The sequence below is a fragment of the Nelumbo lutea genome, chromosome 4, assembly GCF_056320005.1.
Source record: "Nelumbo lutea isolate HS-2025 chromosome 4, American lotus-T2T, whole genome shotgun sequence".
NCBI classification, from domain to species: domain Eukaryota; kingdom Viridiplantae; phylum Streptophyta; class Magnoliopsida; order Proteales; family Nelumbonaceae; genus Nelumbo; species Nelumbo lutea.
The window spans coordinates 16,764,854-16,782,443 of record NC_142687.1 but is presented as its reverse complement, the minus strand read 5'-3'; the positions used below and the strand labels follow the sequence as shown (position 1 = coordinate 16,782,443).

Sequence of the window (17,590 nt, the reverse complement as noted above, 5' to 3'; positions counted from 1 at the left end):
AAAGTAATAGCAAACCAAAATACACTCTTCTAATTTGTTACTGGTGCAAATGAGATTGTATTGCAAACAGAACGAAAATATATTATTTCCCCTTTGTTAAAATTGGATGTGCTCCAATCACCATCCTAAAAACAAGAAGCAATTTCTACAATAGAATTTTATAGCTTTACAAAAAATGCCTCGCCAATCAAATCGGTTTTTGGCTCAATTAGAGTTTTTGCAAAAGTTCATAATTGGTGGAAAATATTCCAACAGAACAGTTTACACAATGTTCTGATGTGGTAGTTTGTTAAAAAAAACCCATACATATATATTGGCCAACGATTCCTGGTTTTCTACATATAACATATTGAGGTGTCACCAATGTTTTCAAACTGCCGTTGTTCAGCTCGGGAATCATTGACAATTGGTTTTGTTTTATCTTAAATTCAGTTTCTAGTAAAAAATTGTTGAAAGACTCGGGTGATTAAACTATCGATTTATTCAATGATTTTTAGTGATTTTATTTTATTTATTTTTTATTTTTTTAAATTTTTATTAGAATAGGATATTCATTCGAATCATCAATCTAAAAACCGATGGCCAAAACAGTTTCAATTCCAAATCAATTTTTAAAACATTAGGTATCAGTAACCAGTAACCACAAGGCGTCAAAGTGTCAGAAGAACCGGACTGATGGGAGCTTGTATTCTTAGCCACAAACTTTTCCCACATCCCTATAACCCTATGGAGGAAACATTATATTTGAACATTGGGAATATCTCTCCCTGTCATTCGTGATAGATATTTTCGATACAAAGACGGTAGTATTTTGCGAGTAGAGACATGGGGATGTGGGAAAATTTTGTGGATAAAGAGATCTAGCATGGACTGATGACCCCCTCCTACATCTCTGTTTTTATGGTTTGAGAGCTGCATCATGGAAGGCGCGAACTGAGATAGTCTTTGCCAAGTTGAAATAAGGTCAATGTAGGTGATCGCAAAGTGTAATCGCTGCATCACTCACCTGGACCCCAGCCTAGCTTGCCGATAAAGCCTTCCATCCTTCTCTCTTTTTTTTTTTTTTTTTTTTTTTTTTTATAAAAACAAAAGGAACTATAAAAGACGGGGTAGCACGTCTCCAAAACTCACCACTACAAATGTATTCAAGGGGGACAGGGAGATCCTGAAGATTAAAATTTAAACAACTTACCCTAATAACTTGAACTTTTGGGCTAATCAGTCTGCAGTCTGATTCGCTTTTCAGTAGACATGTGGTCCTTCGATCATCAATCCGGTGCCTCCGGGATTGCTTCTATTGTTGGGACGCACATAATGGGTAGATTGTGGATGGTTTTGCTGCTCAGGTCTGGTGTGGCTCGGCTCACATGGTAGAGACTAGAGAGTCTTAGAGACCTTAGCAATCAGACTAAACAAGGAATCCGATGGAGGTTCACTAAGAGGCCATATGGCCGATTTCAGGAAGCTAGCCTGTCGTTTTTCTCCGGTCTCTTTTGTTAATACGTATTATGGGCCTAGGCTGGGCTTCTGGGTCGATTTAAACATAGTTACTCTACCTCCACGAATTTGCTCGAGATCATGCAATCTTTTGAAACCGTTTTCTTTTCATAATTAGTGGAATGGCCTATGTGATCCACTAGGTATTTGATTTTGATAATAATGTTTTTATGCTTTTATATCTGGGACATAGATGAAAGTTTATATACCGTTCAAGTCCTAAGATAATTATATATGTACCATTTATAAAAATGAGGATGGTGATAATGTTTCGTCGAAAAGCCTGGTTTTTACTTTCCCTTTTAATTCTTTATGTTTTTTTTCAAATTTTATTTAATTAACAGTTAAACACTTGTAATTGGATGAAGCAAATAAAATAATAATAAATTTGCTGTGGAACCTACTCCTCTCTCCCCTTAGACCTTATCTGATCTTCTTTTGAATTACCTACCTGATGAACCTCTACATTGATTAGAGCCAACACGTGTCAAGTATCGGATGGTCTTCCCAAACCACGAAATCAAATTGAAGGGAGGAATGAATTTTTTTACCTTTCTGTTTTCATTAGTGAACAATTAATTAGATGATTAAATTAAGTTTTTTTTTTTTGTTTTCTCCCTATTTTTTTAAGGTATTTTTCCCATTTCCCCTCTATTTCGATTGTCTCCGTTAATATAATAAGTTGTATTTGATCGGGAAATGTTTTCATGTTCATTATATTGATTCATTTTTTAGAAAACAAATGGATTTTTTAGAAAAGGCAAAGTTTTTTTTTTATTTTTTCCAACAACTATCATGCACCCTCATATAAAATTGGGATACGTTGGAATAACAAATAAAACTAAGAGGTAGAATTAGTATGAAAAATCGAGGTCTTTTGACCATACTAACTGAATCATTCTCATTTTTTATATATGGTAGTAAATATATATTTTTTATTTTATTCTACGATTTTTGTTCATTTTTCTATAATTTATGGTTTTTTATTTATTTTTATTGTAATTTATGTTTTTCTTCAATTTTTATGATTTTCTATCTTTTTTGTAAATTTTCTCTGTTTTTCTTTGTTTTTCTGTAATTTATATAATTTTCTTCATTTTATGTGTTTTTTCCACAATTGTTTTGCAATGACAATATAACAATGGAAAAAAAAACAGAAAGTTGAAGGTAAAGTTGGAAAGTAAAATCGGAGTCTTTTGACCGAACCAATTGCAACATTCTTATTTTTCAATATGGTACAGATTTATAATTTATGTTATTTTCTTGAATTTTTATGATTATATATATATATATATATTTAAATTTTCTATATATTTCTTTTTTTGTAATTTATATTATTTTCTTCATTTTATGTGTTTTTTCATAATTATTTTGCAATGGCATATATAAAATGAGAAAAAATAGAAGGTTGAGGGTAAAATTAGAAAGTAAAACCAAGGTGTTTCAACCAAGTCAGTTGCAATGTTCTCATTTTTTTTAGTAAGGTATAGAAATTTCTATGATTTTCTATATTATTTTCTTTATTTATGTTTTTCATAATTACTTTTCAATGACAATATATACAATGGGAAAAAAAATAGAAAGTTGAGGGTAAAGTTAGAAAGTAGAATTATGATATTTTCACCAAACCAATTGCAACATTCTAATTTTTTTAACATAAAATAAATATGGTATAGAAAATTTGTGATTTTCTATATTTTTTGTGTATTTCTTTGTAATTTATATTGTTTTCTTCATTTTGAAGAGAAAGGTGTGTAGGATAAGAGAGATGCCATTTTTGCTTCCTCCATCATACCGTCAAGTAGGGGGAATGGATAAAATATAAACTGAGATTTTAGAGTTTATGTATTCACTTCATGTGTGAATGAAGACAATTGGCCTTTTGCCTACTGTTGTTTTGTTCATCAATGGTGGGGTCATTATTTGCATATCTAACGGCTAGCATATGGATATAAATTGATCATGATTCATTTATATTCAAATTCCAATTGAATATTCATCATTTATATAAAAGAGTCTAGGTCTCTTACTAACAAAATGCATTCCAAACCCTTATGAGTCTACCAAGTACCAAACCCCTATAGTATTACCTTGTAGGGTGTCAAATTAATGGATTTGCCTGATCATCGAGAAAACACTCTAAAACAAATCAATATAATGAACCTGAAAGCATTTCTCATTTAATTTCTATCAAATTAAATAAAAAAAAAAGAGGGAATCGGTGTATAATGCTTGGAGGCCAAAGAAATTAAAAATGTTTGTGTGAAGTGGCCCATATACTGAATGGTTTGGATCAATGGCTTCGTCCCTTGAAAAAGGATGAAATAATGTAAGGTTTGTCAGATTGGAATCAACTTATGGGGGGCAAATGAGTGGATTGGGTTGTGCTGAACGAGGGTTTACCCATCACCTACATGACGTAACCTACATTTCAAAGTTTTATCTATATTTTTAAAATGTGCGCGGCACCTAACTCGATCCATTTGAATATTTAAGCCCACGTAAATATATTTTAAAAATATATTTGAGAAATATATATACCGATCCCATGTACTTGATACAAGGTTTAAAAGATGATAATGATTACTGTTGAGATTTTTTTTTATTGAAAAGATTTACAAACCAACTTATTCCATGAAATTACCTATCAAAATACTTCTTTTGCTGATCCAAATGGATAATCATAATCCAACCTAATCTGTGGATAATTGGCCCAATGACCAATGGATTTTTTTTGGTAAATAAATAAAAAAAAACCAAAATAAGATCAGAACTAAGTCTCCAACCAATGACGGCCTCTTGCGGCACAGCCATACCAGCTAACTGTGCGAAAACAAACTGCTGCCACTTTGTGAGCTATCCGATTAGCACTCCTGCTAATTCATACGAAATAAAAAGCTTGGAACCGACGAGCTAAGTCTTGAATATCTTTCAGGATTGGACCCACTTCACTTTGAAAACTTTCTCGCTCTTGAGATTGACAATCTGATTCTGCTATATTAAACAAGAAAACCCTGCACTCACCGCTTTTACAAGACCTTTTCTCAAAGCCAAGGCCTTTAAAGTTAACACTGGAGCTGGGTGAGTACATCTACCTCCTGCTGAAATCAAGGAGCCTGAAGCAGATCTCAAAACAAAACCTATGGCTACTTGAGAGCGATTTAACTTCCTAGAAGTGTCTGTATTTAGTTTGATATAACCAGGCGGAGGCTTTTCCCAATGAACTGAAACTGTTTTTAATTGGTTGTCTTTGAGCACCACCGAAAGACTCTTCTTCTATTTGCTCAGAAATTAAAGCTCTAGCTTTTTCTATTACTAAAGTCGAATGATCATTATCCCCTTGAAAGACTAAATTATTCATCAACTTTCAAATAAGCCAACAACTTATGGAAATCACTCTACTCTTCTCCTCACTATTACTTGAAGTATCAGTCAGATGAGATGAGATCCATTGATGAAAAGCAACTTCTACTGTAGAAGAGGATGACACGAAGATATTAAGACCAAACCAGATGGCCCTAGCAAATGGGCAATGAAGCAACATGTGATTTAAAGTTTCAGCATTCTCTCCACATCTTTGACATACATCTTCTTCCACTAGGTGTCTCTCTTTTAACTTAGCAATAGTAGGAACTATATCTTTGAGGCACCGCTAGATGAAGAATTGGATTTTTGGTTGAACTTTGATAGACCAAACCCTCTTCTACGTTGGAGCAAGGAAGGTAGAATCTTGGAAATTTTCATTCGAGTTTTCAAGCAAAGCCAAGTAATAAGCTGATTTTACAGAGAACACTCAATCCATTTTCCTCCACATCTTAAATTGATGGATTTGGGTGAATTATAAACCGATGGTTGGATGGTTCAACAGGGTTGGGCTAGAAATTAGTTATCAACTCTTTAATCTAAGGTGGCGTTCCATAGCACTGAATGGAGCTACGAACGTTGAATTTTTTGCTTTTTAATGCTTCAGGGTAGGGGTGCAAATGGATTGGATGATGATTCGAGGTCCAATCCTATTTGATCAAATTCAAATCACCTTTGATCGGATCTTCAAATAAAATCGGATGATAGGATCTGATAAAAAATCAGATCGGATTCGAATCACCCCCTATTTGATACGATATATATTATATATTTAAAAATATAAATATACATAATATATATATATATATGTTATTTATTTATTTATAAATATATTTTTTATATTATATTTTTATAAATTTCTTATATTATTTTTTTATAAAAAACATGTATTTATATAATAAAAATAATTAAAAAATATTTCTATTTTTTACTTTATTTAAATTAGTATATTTTATTTTTCTTTTAATAATTTATTAATTTTTAAAGAAAACAAGTTGGATCAAGTCAGATCAAAAAATCCGACTTAATGATAGGATTCGAATTCAAATCAGTCCTATCAGATTCAATCGGATCTTCGGATTGAATCAAGCTGACATGAACAGTGTCGGATCGGATTTGAATATATGAATCAGAATATATTCAAATTCGATACTACTTTGAGAACCTTTGAACTGATCATCCGAACACTGAAATTTCCTCTGAATTATTCAAACGTTGAGCTACCTCTAAGTGCATTCGAAGGCAGCAAACGAAAATGGTTTTCAACCCATGCCCTTTGATAAAAATATCCAAATATTCATCTTCTTCGTTTTCAAACCATTAAAAAAAAATTGGAGGTATATGAACTGTGATCGAAGATTGGAGACTAGCAATCAAAATCATAGATCAAATTGAAAACAATGAGCTTCTAGTGATTGACAACTGACAACTAGCAACAAGAAAAACGTAGATTGGAACAAAGAAGATGGGCTTCCATGACTGGCAACCAAAACCATAGATTATTAGACTGATGACGATGGGCTTCTAATTATTGGTGACTGACGACTAGCAGCAAAAATCATAGATTACTAGACTAAAGATGACGGGCTTCCGGTGACTGGCGACTAGCAACTGGCAACCAAAATCATAGACCAGGTTGAAAACAATGATCTTCTGGTGACTAGCAACCGGTAATTGGCAACCAAAAATACATATTTGATTGAAGACGATGGGCTTCTAATGACTGGACCGACAACTAGCAACCAAAAATGTAGATTAGATTAAAGATAATGGGCTTCCGATGATCGACGACCGACAACTAGCAACCAAATAGACTAATGACGATGGGCTTCTGATGATTGATGACCAGTGACTAACAACAAAAATCATAGACAATGGGTATCTCCTTTGTTTCAACCTCTCTACCACCAACTTTAGCATACCTTGTCTAAAAACCCCTACTAGCACCTGATCGGTGTTAGTATTTGTCAATTTCATATATATATTTACTTATTGGGTTGACACTTGATACATATAGGTCTATGAGAGTGTTTTGTAAGTTGGAGATAGACTCCTATTTGGAGTGGGGTTTTAAGTGTGATAGGACTGGATTGAGATTAGTTTGATGGGGAACTAATCTCAATCAGCGATAAGAATTGTTAGTCTTGGTCACCTATAGATGGGGGTTATAAAAATCACATAGTGGTTCTGGACCCATCACTATTGGCCTCAAGATTCAGAGAGACCAGTGAATTCAAAGAGCTGATAAAAAAAAAAAAAAAGCACAACACAAGCATTCAACAACAATGGCTAGAACATAGAGTAGAATCCAAACAAGTATGACCTTTTGGATATGATTTCTTATTTTGTTTCACTGTTCGTCGATTGAATGAGTTTTATAATTTGCAATCGATGACCAAATTCGTCGTCTTGATTAAAGACAACCTTAACATCAATATCTAAGCACCTCTGTTTCAATTTAAAAGTGTGGAGAGGTTTATTTCATTAATATCATTTTATAATATTTTATAAAATATTATAATAATTGTTCAATTAATATTTTATATCAATATTATTTTATATAATATTATAAAATTTCAATTATTTTGGTTTATTATTATTTAAATAACAATATAGTAGATAAATTTGTAAAATAAAACTTTTTATATCACAATATTTAGATAACCGAACAAGTCTACTGTATTCAAAATTTCAAATATCTGCAAAATCACAAAAGTAAATTTTTCATTGAATATTTTTCGAAATTTTTTTTGCCTTTGAGACTTAAAACTTCATTTTTACCGAACACCACCTAAAAGCCTAAAAGCAGACCACTTCAGGAAAAAAAGGAGTCGTTTGTTTGACTTAAGAACCTGCTAGAATATGGTAATTCCGTGGATCACCAAGGGTATTTTTTTTCCGACAGAGAAAAAATTAATAAAGAGACCTTAATTCTCTGCGGTTGGGTGCGGTGGTTCACCGAAGCTCTGTAACGCTGCTTTTCAAACACCCTTGCACACTTCAGGCCTAGCGTTACCTTCCCATCAACTTACAAAGAATCTCCTGCTGTTACCCAGATTTTGAAACTAGCCAGAGGAGAAAATAACTTCGGAAAAAAATCACAAATTTAAGATGGGATCTGGGAGTTTTCTCAAGGTGGTGGCCAAGAACTTCGACGTTCTTGCCGGGTACGTATTCTCTGTTTAGAATCTGTGAAGAAAAGAGAGGCGACAAAATGCATGTTATATGACTGTTTTTCAGCTTAACTCATCGTTATGAAGTTTGTTTATTTTCAACATTTTTTTGCAGAAGTCATGTTTTTTTTTCTTCTTCTTTTATGTTATCGTAGTGCATTCGTTTCTCTCTTTCTTTGCTTCGGTTTGATTTCTTTTCTTAATTTTGTGATTCGGTTGCAGACCTCTGATTACTCTGGTGTATCCTCTGTAAGTGGGGTTTCTATTAATTTTCTTCTCAGAAAATTAAAATTGGCAATTTTGATTTTGAGTGAAAACCCATTTTTGAGTGTTTTTTTTACAGATACGCCTCAATTAGAGCAATAGAATCCAAGTCCCGTCTCGATGATCAGCAGTGGCTCACTTATTGGATTCTTTATTCTATGATTACTCTCTTTGAGCTTACCTTCGCAAAGGTCATAGAATGGTAACTTTACCCCCAATTAACTATTCTGTATAATATGCTCGCGATTTTGGCGGTCGTTCAGATCCTGTTCTTTTGCTTTAATTTGGATTGGCAGTACTAGTATCGTCAGAAATTAATGGTTAAAAACTCGGATATAGGTGGGATTTGTGCCCTTGGGTATAAATGCTTTTTGATATTTCTCTCATGGGTTTTCTTCTCTAAGGCTATGTTTGGTTTTCTTCTCTAATCCTTTCCCTTCCTTTCCCTGCATTTTCCTTTAAACCAAACATAGCCTAAAAGGTCCCCATCATTGCTGTCAAAAATTAAGGAAGGGGGATGTTTGTAGTTTTAGAGGAAAATTAAAACCACACCCCCTCTTTCATATAATTTGTAATATCTGATACTTCTCAACATCTTGAATATTGAAGAGATGAATATGCAACATTGTAAGATACTTTTGCTCCGTCCCCTTTGATGATGCAAATGGGGTAAAAAACAATGTCAACTGAAACTGCACCTTTTATGGTGAAAGCCTTGCTATCTGCCCCCTCTACATTTAAATAAACACAACGGTTGGGTAGAAAAACCGAGGAAAAGATGCTGGTAGACCTCCTTCCTTAATTTTTATGTTCTTCCCATTCCCATGAGACATGCTAGAAATAGGTATTTCGATCACCCATAAGAATATTACTGCATATAAACAACTCCTGGCTTGATCAAATTCCGCATGGCTGTTTTTCATTTCTTTGTTTTATATCATTATTATTATTTTTGTTTTTGAGAATGTAACTTCAGAAACTATCTTAGCAAAAAAAAATGTAACTTCAGAAACTACAATCCTTCACTTGAACTTCCTTATCCTATGGCAGGCTCCCCTTTTGGCCTTATGCAAAACTGATTGTCACCTGCTGGTTGGTCTTGCCATACTTCAGTGGGGCTGCTTATGTTTATGAGCATTTTGTTAGGCCTTTCTTTGTAAACCGGCAGACAGTTAACATCTGGTATATCCCAAGGAAGAAGGATGTCTTCAGTAAGCCAGATGACATTCTTACTGCTGCAGAGAAATACATTGCAGAGAATGGACCAGAAGAATTTGAGAAGTTAATTCACAGGGTATGTATAATGACTTTTAAGTGATTATTTCGGAAATAGTTTTATCTCCTGTTCAGTGGTAATCACAGTGCACTCAATAACCAATTTTTACCTTTCCATTAAATGGGAAAGACTAATGAAACTCTTTTTCTTTTTTTTTTTTTGAAAAATGAAAACAAAGTCATGGGTATGGAAGATGAATAGAAAAAAAAAAGATGAATATCACAGTTACTAATTTTGATGCAGCAATTTAATTCTTTTTTCTTGTGATACTAGAACTTGTTGGAATATCTTTTAATTAGGAATTCAAGTAGGTGGTGTACTGCCTTGAAATGATAATATCATCTCTTATGTAATCACAGGATTTATTCACTAACTTCGATAATGCATTTGGAGTTGGCTCCGGGTGGGTGGGTGTGCATATCATAAATCAATTACAATCCTAGTTACCCAAGTCTGCGCAAATCAACCCCAAATACCACATTCTTTTATGCAGAAAATTAATACATGTGCTAGTTAAATAGAGGTCCACTAGTTGGATAACAATGTAAGAAATGATCCAGCAACTTGTAAGCTCTAATTTTGTTGGTTAGTATGAGAGAGAATTAACTGATTGAATTTTTGAGAAATGAGGGTTCAATTCCAATACCTTTATTTTTATTTTTATTGATCATCATCATCTAAGCCTTGTCCCAACTATATGGGGTCAGCTACATGAATCCTGTTTAACCAGTCCGATCTGTTCAGTGTCATGTCCATGTCAAACTATGGGTGCTTAAGTAATTTCTTATTGCTTTCACCCAAGTCCTTTTTGGTCTGTCCCTAGCTCTTCTAGACAATGTTGTCAAAATCTTATGATTTGCGATAAAACTCATGATTTGAATCATGAATCCCAAGGGTTTCGATTTGAATCTTATGTCTGAATCCTTTTCTGCAAAAATCTTATAGTTTTGTTTGAATCCTACAATTTTATTCATAAATCATACGATTTATATGATTTATATGATTCAAATAAATTCAATTAAGAATTAGTTCTCTACTTTGTTATTATTATTTTTTTGTTTATATTTAGTTTTGCTAGGGGAGACATTTAAAGCCCTTACTAGAAAATGATTTATTTATGTTATCTAAGACTAGAAATTGAGTTTATTTGTCATCATATGTAGGTCAAAGAAGCATTGTATGTGGATTTCTTTGACTTTCAAGTCAAACTTGGTTATATCATCTTAGACTTTTATTGTATAAGTGCTAAATTATATTTTTTTAGGTACATATATGCTATATATAGATTAAAAATAGGGTAAAGCCACTTTCCTATATATATTTTAGCCTTTTAATATATCTATATTTATTTTGACAAGCTTGTAAAAAATAGAAATGATCTTACGATTTATGATACAATTCACAATTCGATTTGATTCAACTTTCTCTGTGATTTACGATACAATTAAAATTTTCAGAACATTGCTTCTAGGCTCTTCTACTTGTAACAGATCATTTTTTTTCTAATAGGTGTTGTCGATGGTCTTTTATGCACATCACCAAACCATCTCAATCTACTTTCTCTCATTTTATCACCTGTTGGAGCTACTCATCCATCTAAGCATTCACATTTTTGTTGCACTCATTTTTTGAACAAGTTGTTTCTCAATATCTTTTTTTGATAGTTGATGAATCAATTTTTGGTGATGTATCAATTTTTTGTGCTAAGTACCTCGTCATTTGGTTTGCTTCCAAGTGGTCGATGACTCAGAGGCCGAAGTGAACTTTTCCTTATGAGGATCTGGATGTCGAGCTGACCAGGCCAAGCTGGGGGAAAATTAGGTGTTGAACTGACTGGGTCGAGCTAGGCAAGTTAGGTGACGAGTTGACTGGGCCGACCTAGGCAGGTTAGGTGACGAGTTGACCAAAGTGTCGAGTTGACCAGAGGGCCGAGCTGCCTATTAGTTGCCAAGCTAACCAGAGGGTCGAGCTGCCTATTAGTTGCTGAGCTGCCCGGAGTGTCGAGCTACCTGGTGACAAGCTAGATTGAGTGTTGAGCTTCGTAGTTTTTTAGAGACCTGCAAGGAATCAATGTCAGAGGACCCGGGGTGGCCAACCCGGCAAGGTCGCTCCAATGCTTAAGTCAGTACTCTTATAGTAGACTGTGAGCTAAAAATCACAAAGTATAAGAGCTAGAATTTGCTTACTTGCCCCCCTCATGTCATTGGGGTTGGTGCCTTTATATAGGCATTGTTTGGCGTGGGCTTTACGCATCGCATCCGAGATTTCTGAGAAGTCATCTAAGTGGTCCGAGATTCCCTAAGGTAATCGCCATGCACGTTGACCACCCTTAGGATCGTTCGGCACGTGGGCCAACTTTCAAGGATCGTGGGAGTGTTTGGATATGCATGCCGAATTTTTCGGCGAGCACGTCTCGCAGGTCGCCAGGTTGGCGCCTGTGCTAGGCCGCTAGGTGGGACACCATCAACTTGGCTAAGGCAAGTTGTTGCCTAAGTGGTTCTGGGTGTCACCTAGTTGTTCCGAGGTGCCATGTATCACAATATCATTGGAGGGCCAAATCCGCCCTCATCATTTGCCCCCCACTCTCGAGTTGAAAGTAATTCGGCGAAGGGAGTAGATTGCTCCTTTTGGCCTGAAATGACTAATTCGATGAGCTTGTAAGTGTCGATTCAATTTCTTAGGCTCTAGGAGCAACTCGCAGTCCACTCTCCTTACCCTTGATTTTGCCCATGTCGAAGAGGCGATTGGGTCTTATGTGGTGCCGAAGTCTTTGCCAGTTCAGCACTTTAGGCCTTAGGCTCTGGGAGTGACTCGTAGTCCACTCTCCTTGATCTTTGATTTTGGTCATGCCAAAGAGGCGACTGGGTCTTATGTGGTGCCGAGGTCTTTTATCAGCTCGACACCTTAGAGCTATGGCTGCGCTGCATCAGCCTTGTTAGTGGCGTCGGTTACCCACTCCTACAAGAATCTATTAGGAGCTCGACCTACGGGGGCAGCACTATTGACTTTAGGTCACCAGCTCGCACGGGAGCCTTGGAAGGCTCGACCGGCAGGGGCATCCATGTAGTCCGTTGGTTGCCTACTCCCGCGAAAGCCACAGAGAGCTCATCTTTGTAGAGGGTACTTCGCAAAGAGGACTGATGAGGCTTTATCCGAGTTGAAATAAAGTTGGTAGAGCTACTTAGTCTGTTGGCCATCAACTTCCTGCATAGTCTTTGAGTTCATAAAAAATGGAAACTAGAAAGTGAGAGCTTTTAGTTTCTAAAAGGTGAGAACTCAGCTTTCTGGAAGAAGAGGGCACAGCCTTTTGGAGGATGAGAACTTAGCTTTTTGTAGCGATTCCCACAAACGACGCCAATTGATGGATCAATTTTTGGTGATGTATCAATTTTTTGTGCTAAGTACCTCATCATTTGGTCTGCTTCCAAGTGGCCGATGACTTGGAGGCCAAAGTGAACTTTTGCTGAATGAGGACCTAGATGTCGAGCTGACTAGGCCAAGTTGGGGGCAGATTAGGTGCCAAGTTAAATGGGCCGATCTGGGTAGGTTAGGTGTTGAACTAACTGGGTCGAGCTAGGCAGGTTAGGTGACGAATTGACTGGGCCGAGCTAGGCAGGTTAGGTGATGAGCTGACCAGAGTGTCGAGCTGACCAGAGGGCCAAGTTGCCTATTAGTTGTCGAGTTAGCCAGAGGGCCGAGCTGCCTATTAGTTGTCGAGCTGCCCAGAGTGCTGAAAAGCCTGGTGGCAAGCTGGATTGATTATTGAGCTTCGTAGTTCTTTAGAGACCTGCAAGGAATCAATGTCAGAGGACCCGGGGTGGCTAACCCGACGAGGTTGCTTCGATGCTTAAGTCAGTACTCTCATAGTAGACTGCAAGCTAAAAATCACAAAGTATGAGAGCTAGAATTTGCTTACTTGCCCCCCTCATGTCATTGGGGTTGGTGCCTTTATATAGGCATTGTTTGGTGCGGGCTTCACGCACCGCATCCGAGATTTTTGAGAAATCGTCTAAGTGGTCCGAGATTCCCTAAGGTAGCCGCCATGCACGTTGACCACCCTCCAGATCGTTCGGCACGTGGGCCATTTCCAAGGATCGTGGGAGTGTTTGGATATGCATGTTGAATTTGTTGGCGAGCATGTCTCGCAGGTCGCCAAGTTGGCGCCTGTGCCAGGCTGCCAGTTTGCGCTTGGTTTAGGCCGCCAGGTCGGCACCTGGGCCAAGTCGCGCCAGGGCTAAGCCGCCAGGTGGGACACCATCAACTTGGCTAAGGCAAGTTGTTCTCTCCGGGTGTCACCTAGTTGTTCCGAGGTGCCATGTGTCAGAATATCATTGGGGGGCCAAATCCGCCCTCATCAATAGTCATCAATAGTAAATATTAAAAAGAAGAAAATTAGGGGAAGGTATAGAAGTGTATAGGCTTTGCAACTCAAGCACCAACAAGAAAACACCATCCGCATCAAAGAGCCTTTTTTTATTGATAAATCAAAGAGCCGTATTTCAGAAACCAGAAAGAAAAGATACCTGTCAGCCCTTTAGGTGTCATTCCTTTAGAGCAATTGACCCCTCCCCTTACTATACCACAAGATGTGTCATCGCTGAATTTGAAGCCTGGCCTGATTGGAAGAACTATGCAATTGTTATTTTTAGGTCTTGAACTATGTATACATGTATGCTTGTACAGGGGTTCTGTATAGTCTCTGATACTTCAATTTGTAGTGTAAATTTTGTATTCGATACCATATCCAGCTGTGTCTAGGTAACATGGGCCTGTCTATTGTTCAAACTTACAAACCGTGGTCGGGTGCCACACCGTATTTTTTATTCTTTTTATTTGAGTCTGGTCAATAGAACTGAACCCTATGTAACCTTTTAAAACTTGTATGAATTTCTACGACACTTTTAACATGTTGATAACCGAGTCTGGACATTTCCCCTCATTATTTTATCTTTTATGTTGTTATTTTGCTGGAAAATATGAAACACTTGCATGAAATGAGTGCTGTGTGTGTGTGTTGGTGGGGGAGGGGACAATTCATCGGGGTTTAATTATTATAGACTTTAGGGTGAAGAGAGGATACAAAATCATGGTTTGGTATAATTTCCTATAAGTTAAAATAGTTAGTTGTCTTCTTTAATAATAGGAGATTCAACTTCAGCACTTCCGAGGGAATCTGCCCTTGTAGTATGGGTTAAATGCCAACAAGTATCCTAGCACTAGTGGTGGTGTGAATGCACCCATACTATCACAGTTGCGCACCCAAGAGAATAATCCAATTGATGGCTCAAAATATTGATACTCCGGATACACAAGGCATTTCTTTTAGTTTTTTTTTTCACTTTGATAATTCAAATATGGATATATTAAGACGAATATTAGTGTTTAAACCTATTGAAAGGGCATAACTTGTAGTGACCCTGAAAACCTGTATGTATCATACTGTATGATATCCATCAATACTTTGAACCTTGATGATGAGTAATTCGAGCATTTAATGGCAGTTCTAAACTCACTATGAAACCAAGGATCAAAATTTCGTATCGTATCGGACTGTATCAACCAATATGTATCGTATCAGAAGTCTCCCGATACACCCGTACATGGAGTGCTTCATGGGATCAGGTTCACAAAAAAAAAAAAGGCCCTGAACCTTGTATGAAACAAAAAATAAAATTATACCGGTTTCATGAATGTTCAGTGGACCCTATCCGTTTTGGTTATATAATCCAATTTATTAATTTGATATTGCAGGCTGACAGAGAAACAACATCAAGAAGGAATGGCAATTACATGATCTTTGACGATGACAACAGGTATTGAGCATTGTAATTTCGTATACACTGTCTTCATGAAGAGTAACTAAAGGTGAGACAAAATACACCTCTAGTCTCTAGCTGAGTTGCGTCTCTGGTCGATGGCCATCGTTGTTCAATATTGTTTATATTGAAAGATAACTCCTGTTTATATGATACACATGTAATTATGTGGTTTGCTACTCTTTACCTTTCATAGATGAAGATTAATTTTTATTTTCTTTTTATTTTGATGACGATGGGATTCTTTAAAATGTTATTCATAACATCTCCAAAGTATTGGTATCTTGGTAAGTTTGGACGTCTTAGGATATGCTTTAGATACACATAGGTGCGATGGAAAGATATGGATACCCTTAAGATACATTAAGTAAACTTTTACAAATCCCATAATACATTAATGGCACTAAGTCAAAGTTTGAAATAATTATAAATAAGGCATACACATAAAAAATGCATCCTTTAATGGTTTATACGAAGAAATAAATTAATATCATCTGGTGCAAGGGCACATGTTATGATGTGCAGGTGTACCAGTATTAACCACATGACGTATGGTATTTGGATTTAAATTTTATGACCTGCATGGTAGTGTGCAAGTATTAGCCACATCATGTGGTGTTCGGATTTAAATTTTATGGCCTGCATGGAACTCAAGACAAATATCCAATTTTGTATAGCATTGATATAGCAAGACACAGATAATATAACTAATAATGCATCATCAATCAATGATCTTAAACAAATACTATAGTTTTTTACAAATTATTACATGCATGAAGTCATTAATATGTTATTGTTTAGGGAAAATCTATGTTACAAGAAGAGATTTGATTAATTAAAGCAACCCCATGAGTTTGATGAATAGCACCTGATTGGTCACTTCTTTTATGAAGCTGGTTGATTGATTGTAAGTTTTTTTTTTTCGGTATCATAGTTGAACAATATTATTTATTTAAGTTAAACTATTAATTAATAGTTACATAAATGTGTAATTAATCTAGAAAATATTTGGATTCACAAGAATGTAAAAGATCCAAGACATAAATCATGTGTAACTATTATATTTTGATTACTAAATCATTTTTTTTACTTTATTATTTTTATTGCCATATATTAACAGAAATAAGTCAACTTAATCTTAAATTGTAAATATTTTGAAAATACTTTTATTTTTATAAATAATATGTTGTTATTCATTGGAAATTATAATATTAATTAATACATCCATTAGAATTTTTAAGATACATATCATATGCAAATTCATAAATTTTAATTAATAAAATTTGGTTCTAGTACTAAAAATAGTTTTTATGGTTTAGTATTTTGATAGATCATCATCATCATCTAAGCCTTGTCCCAACTACATGAAGTCAGCTACAAGAATCCTGTTTTGTCATGTAAAACAACATACACACACAGTACCATACCATTTGGTCACCAATACGACATATATGTTAACCGGTTAGAGGATTTAGATGTTATAAAACGTTAAGGTTATGTTTGGTTGCAATGCAATTTTATTTGCACTGATGCAAAGTTATGGTAGTGCAAATGATTTCAATGCGAATCATGATTTATTTTTATTTTAAAATTTATCCTGTTTTGTTTAATTATAATACAAATGAAGTAAAATAAGACCTCAAACAGAATAAGGTAAAACCTAAAACAAAATTAAACCAGAATTTGCATTATTTTCATTTGCATTCCCAAGCATTTGTACTAGTGCAAATAAAGTTGCATTGCAACCAAATACAACCTAAAAAACGATGTCACAAAACCCTATCAAAAGGTGGGCCAAAAAGAAAAAAAAAATAGTTGTTTATAAATTTTAAAATACACGAATTTGCATATCAAGTATTGGTACTTTGAACTATGACTTCTATTGATGGCATAATCAATGGTGTAATTAATGTACAAATGTAATTTAAAAAAACCTATGGAAAATTTTAGATTAGTACCCTATACTTTGAGTTTAGTGTCATTTTGGTCTCTGGCCTTTAAAATGTGTTAATTCAATACCTTAACTTTTAAAATGTGATAATCTAGTATTTGCTAGTAGACTGTTAATTATGTATATCATGTGATGATATGTACAAATTAAATATTTTGAAAATGAAAAAATTACACTTCAAAACACTATTTATCAGCTACTTTCATGGAAACATGACACTGTTCATGTGTGTTGCATCCTGCTCATCATG

At 35.3% G+C, this 17,590-nt stretch overlaps 1 protein-coding gene across 1 annotated transcript; it reads left to right on the top strand.

Moving 5' to 3' along the window:
* The first annotated feature begins 7,733 nt into the window (after positions 1–7,733).
* On the top strand, positions 7,734–15,662 carry LOC148854207 (HVA22-like protein a). Its single transcript, XM_088983043.1, has 5 exons — positions 7,734–8,027; positions 8,256–8,282; positions 8,377–8,499; positions 9,348–9,591; positions 15,325–15,662. Exons 1-5 carry the CDS (start codon positions 7,972–7,974, stop codon positions 15,391–15,393), a joined length of 519 nt encoding a protein of 172 aa, XP_088839169.1. The 5' UTR covers positions 7,734–7,971; the 3' UTR covers positions 15,394–15,662.
* The last annotated feature ends 1,928 nt before the right edge of the window (positions 15,663–17,590 follow it).

What these genes read in the sequence shown, in the direction of transcription:
- LOC148854207 (XM_088983043.1), top strand. Translation starts at nt 7,972, where the DNA reads ATGGGATCTGGGAGTTTTCTCAAGGTGGTGGCCAAGAACTTCGACGTT. An exon ending in AACTTCGACGTTCTTGCCGG is followed by an intron (nt 8,028 to 8,255) that starts GTACGTATTCTC and finishes ATTCGGTTGCAG; the next exon opens with ACCTCTGATTACTCTGGTGT. An exon ending in TTGAGAAGTTAATTCACAGG is followed by an intron (nt 9,592 to 15,324) that starts GTATGTATAATG and finishes TTGATATTGCAG; the next exon opens with GCTGACAGAGAAACAACATC.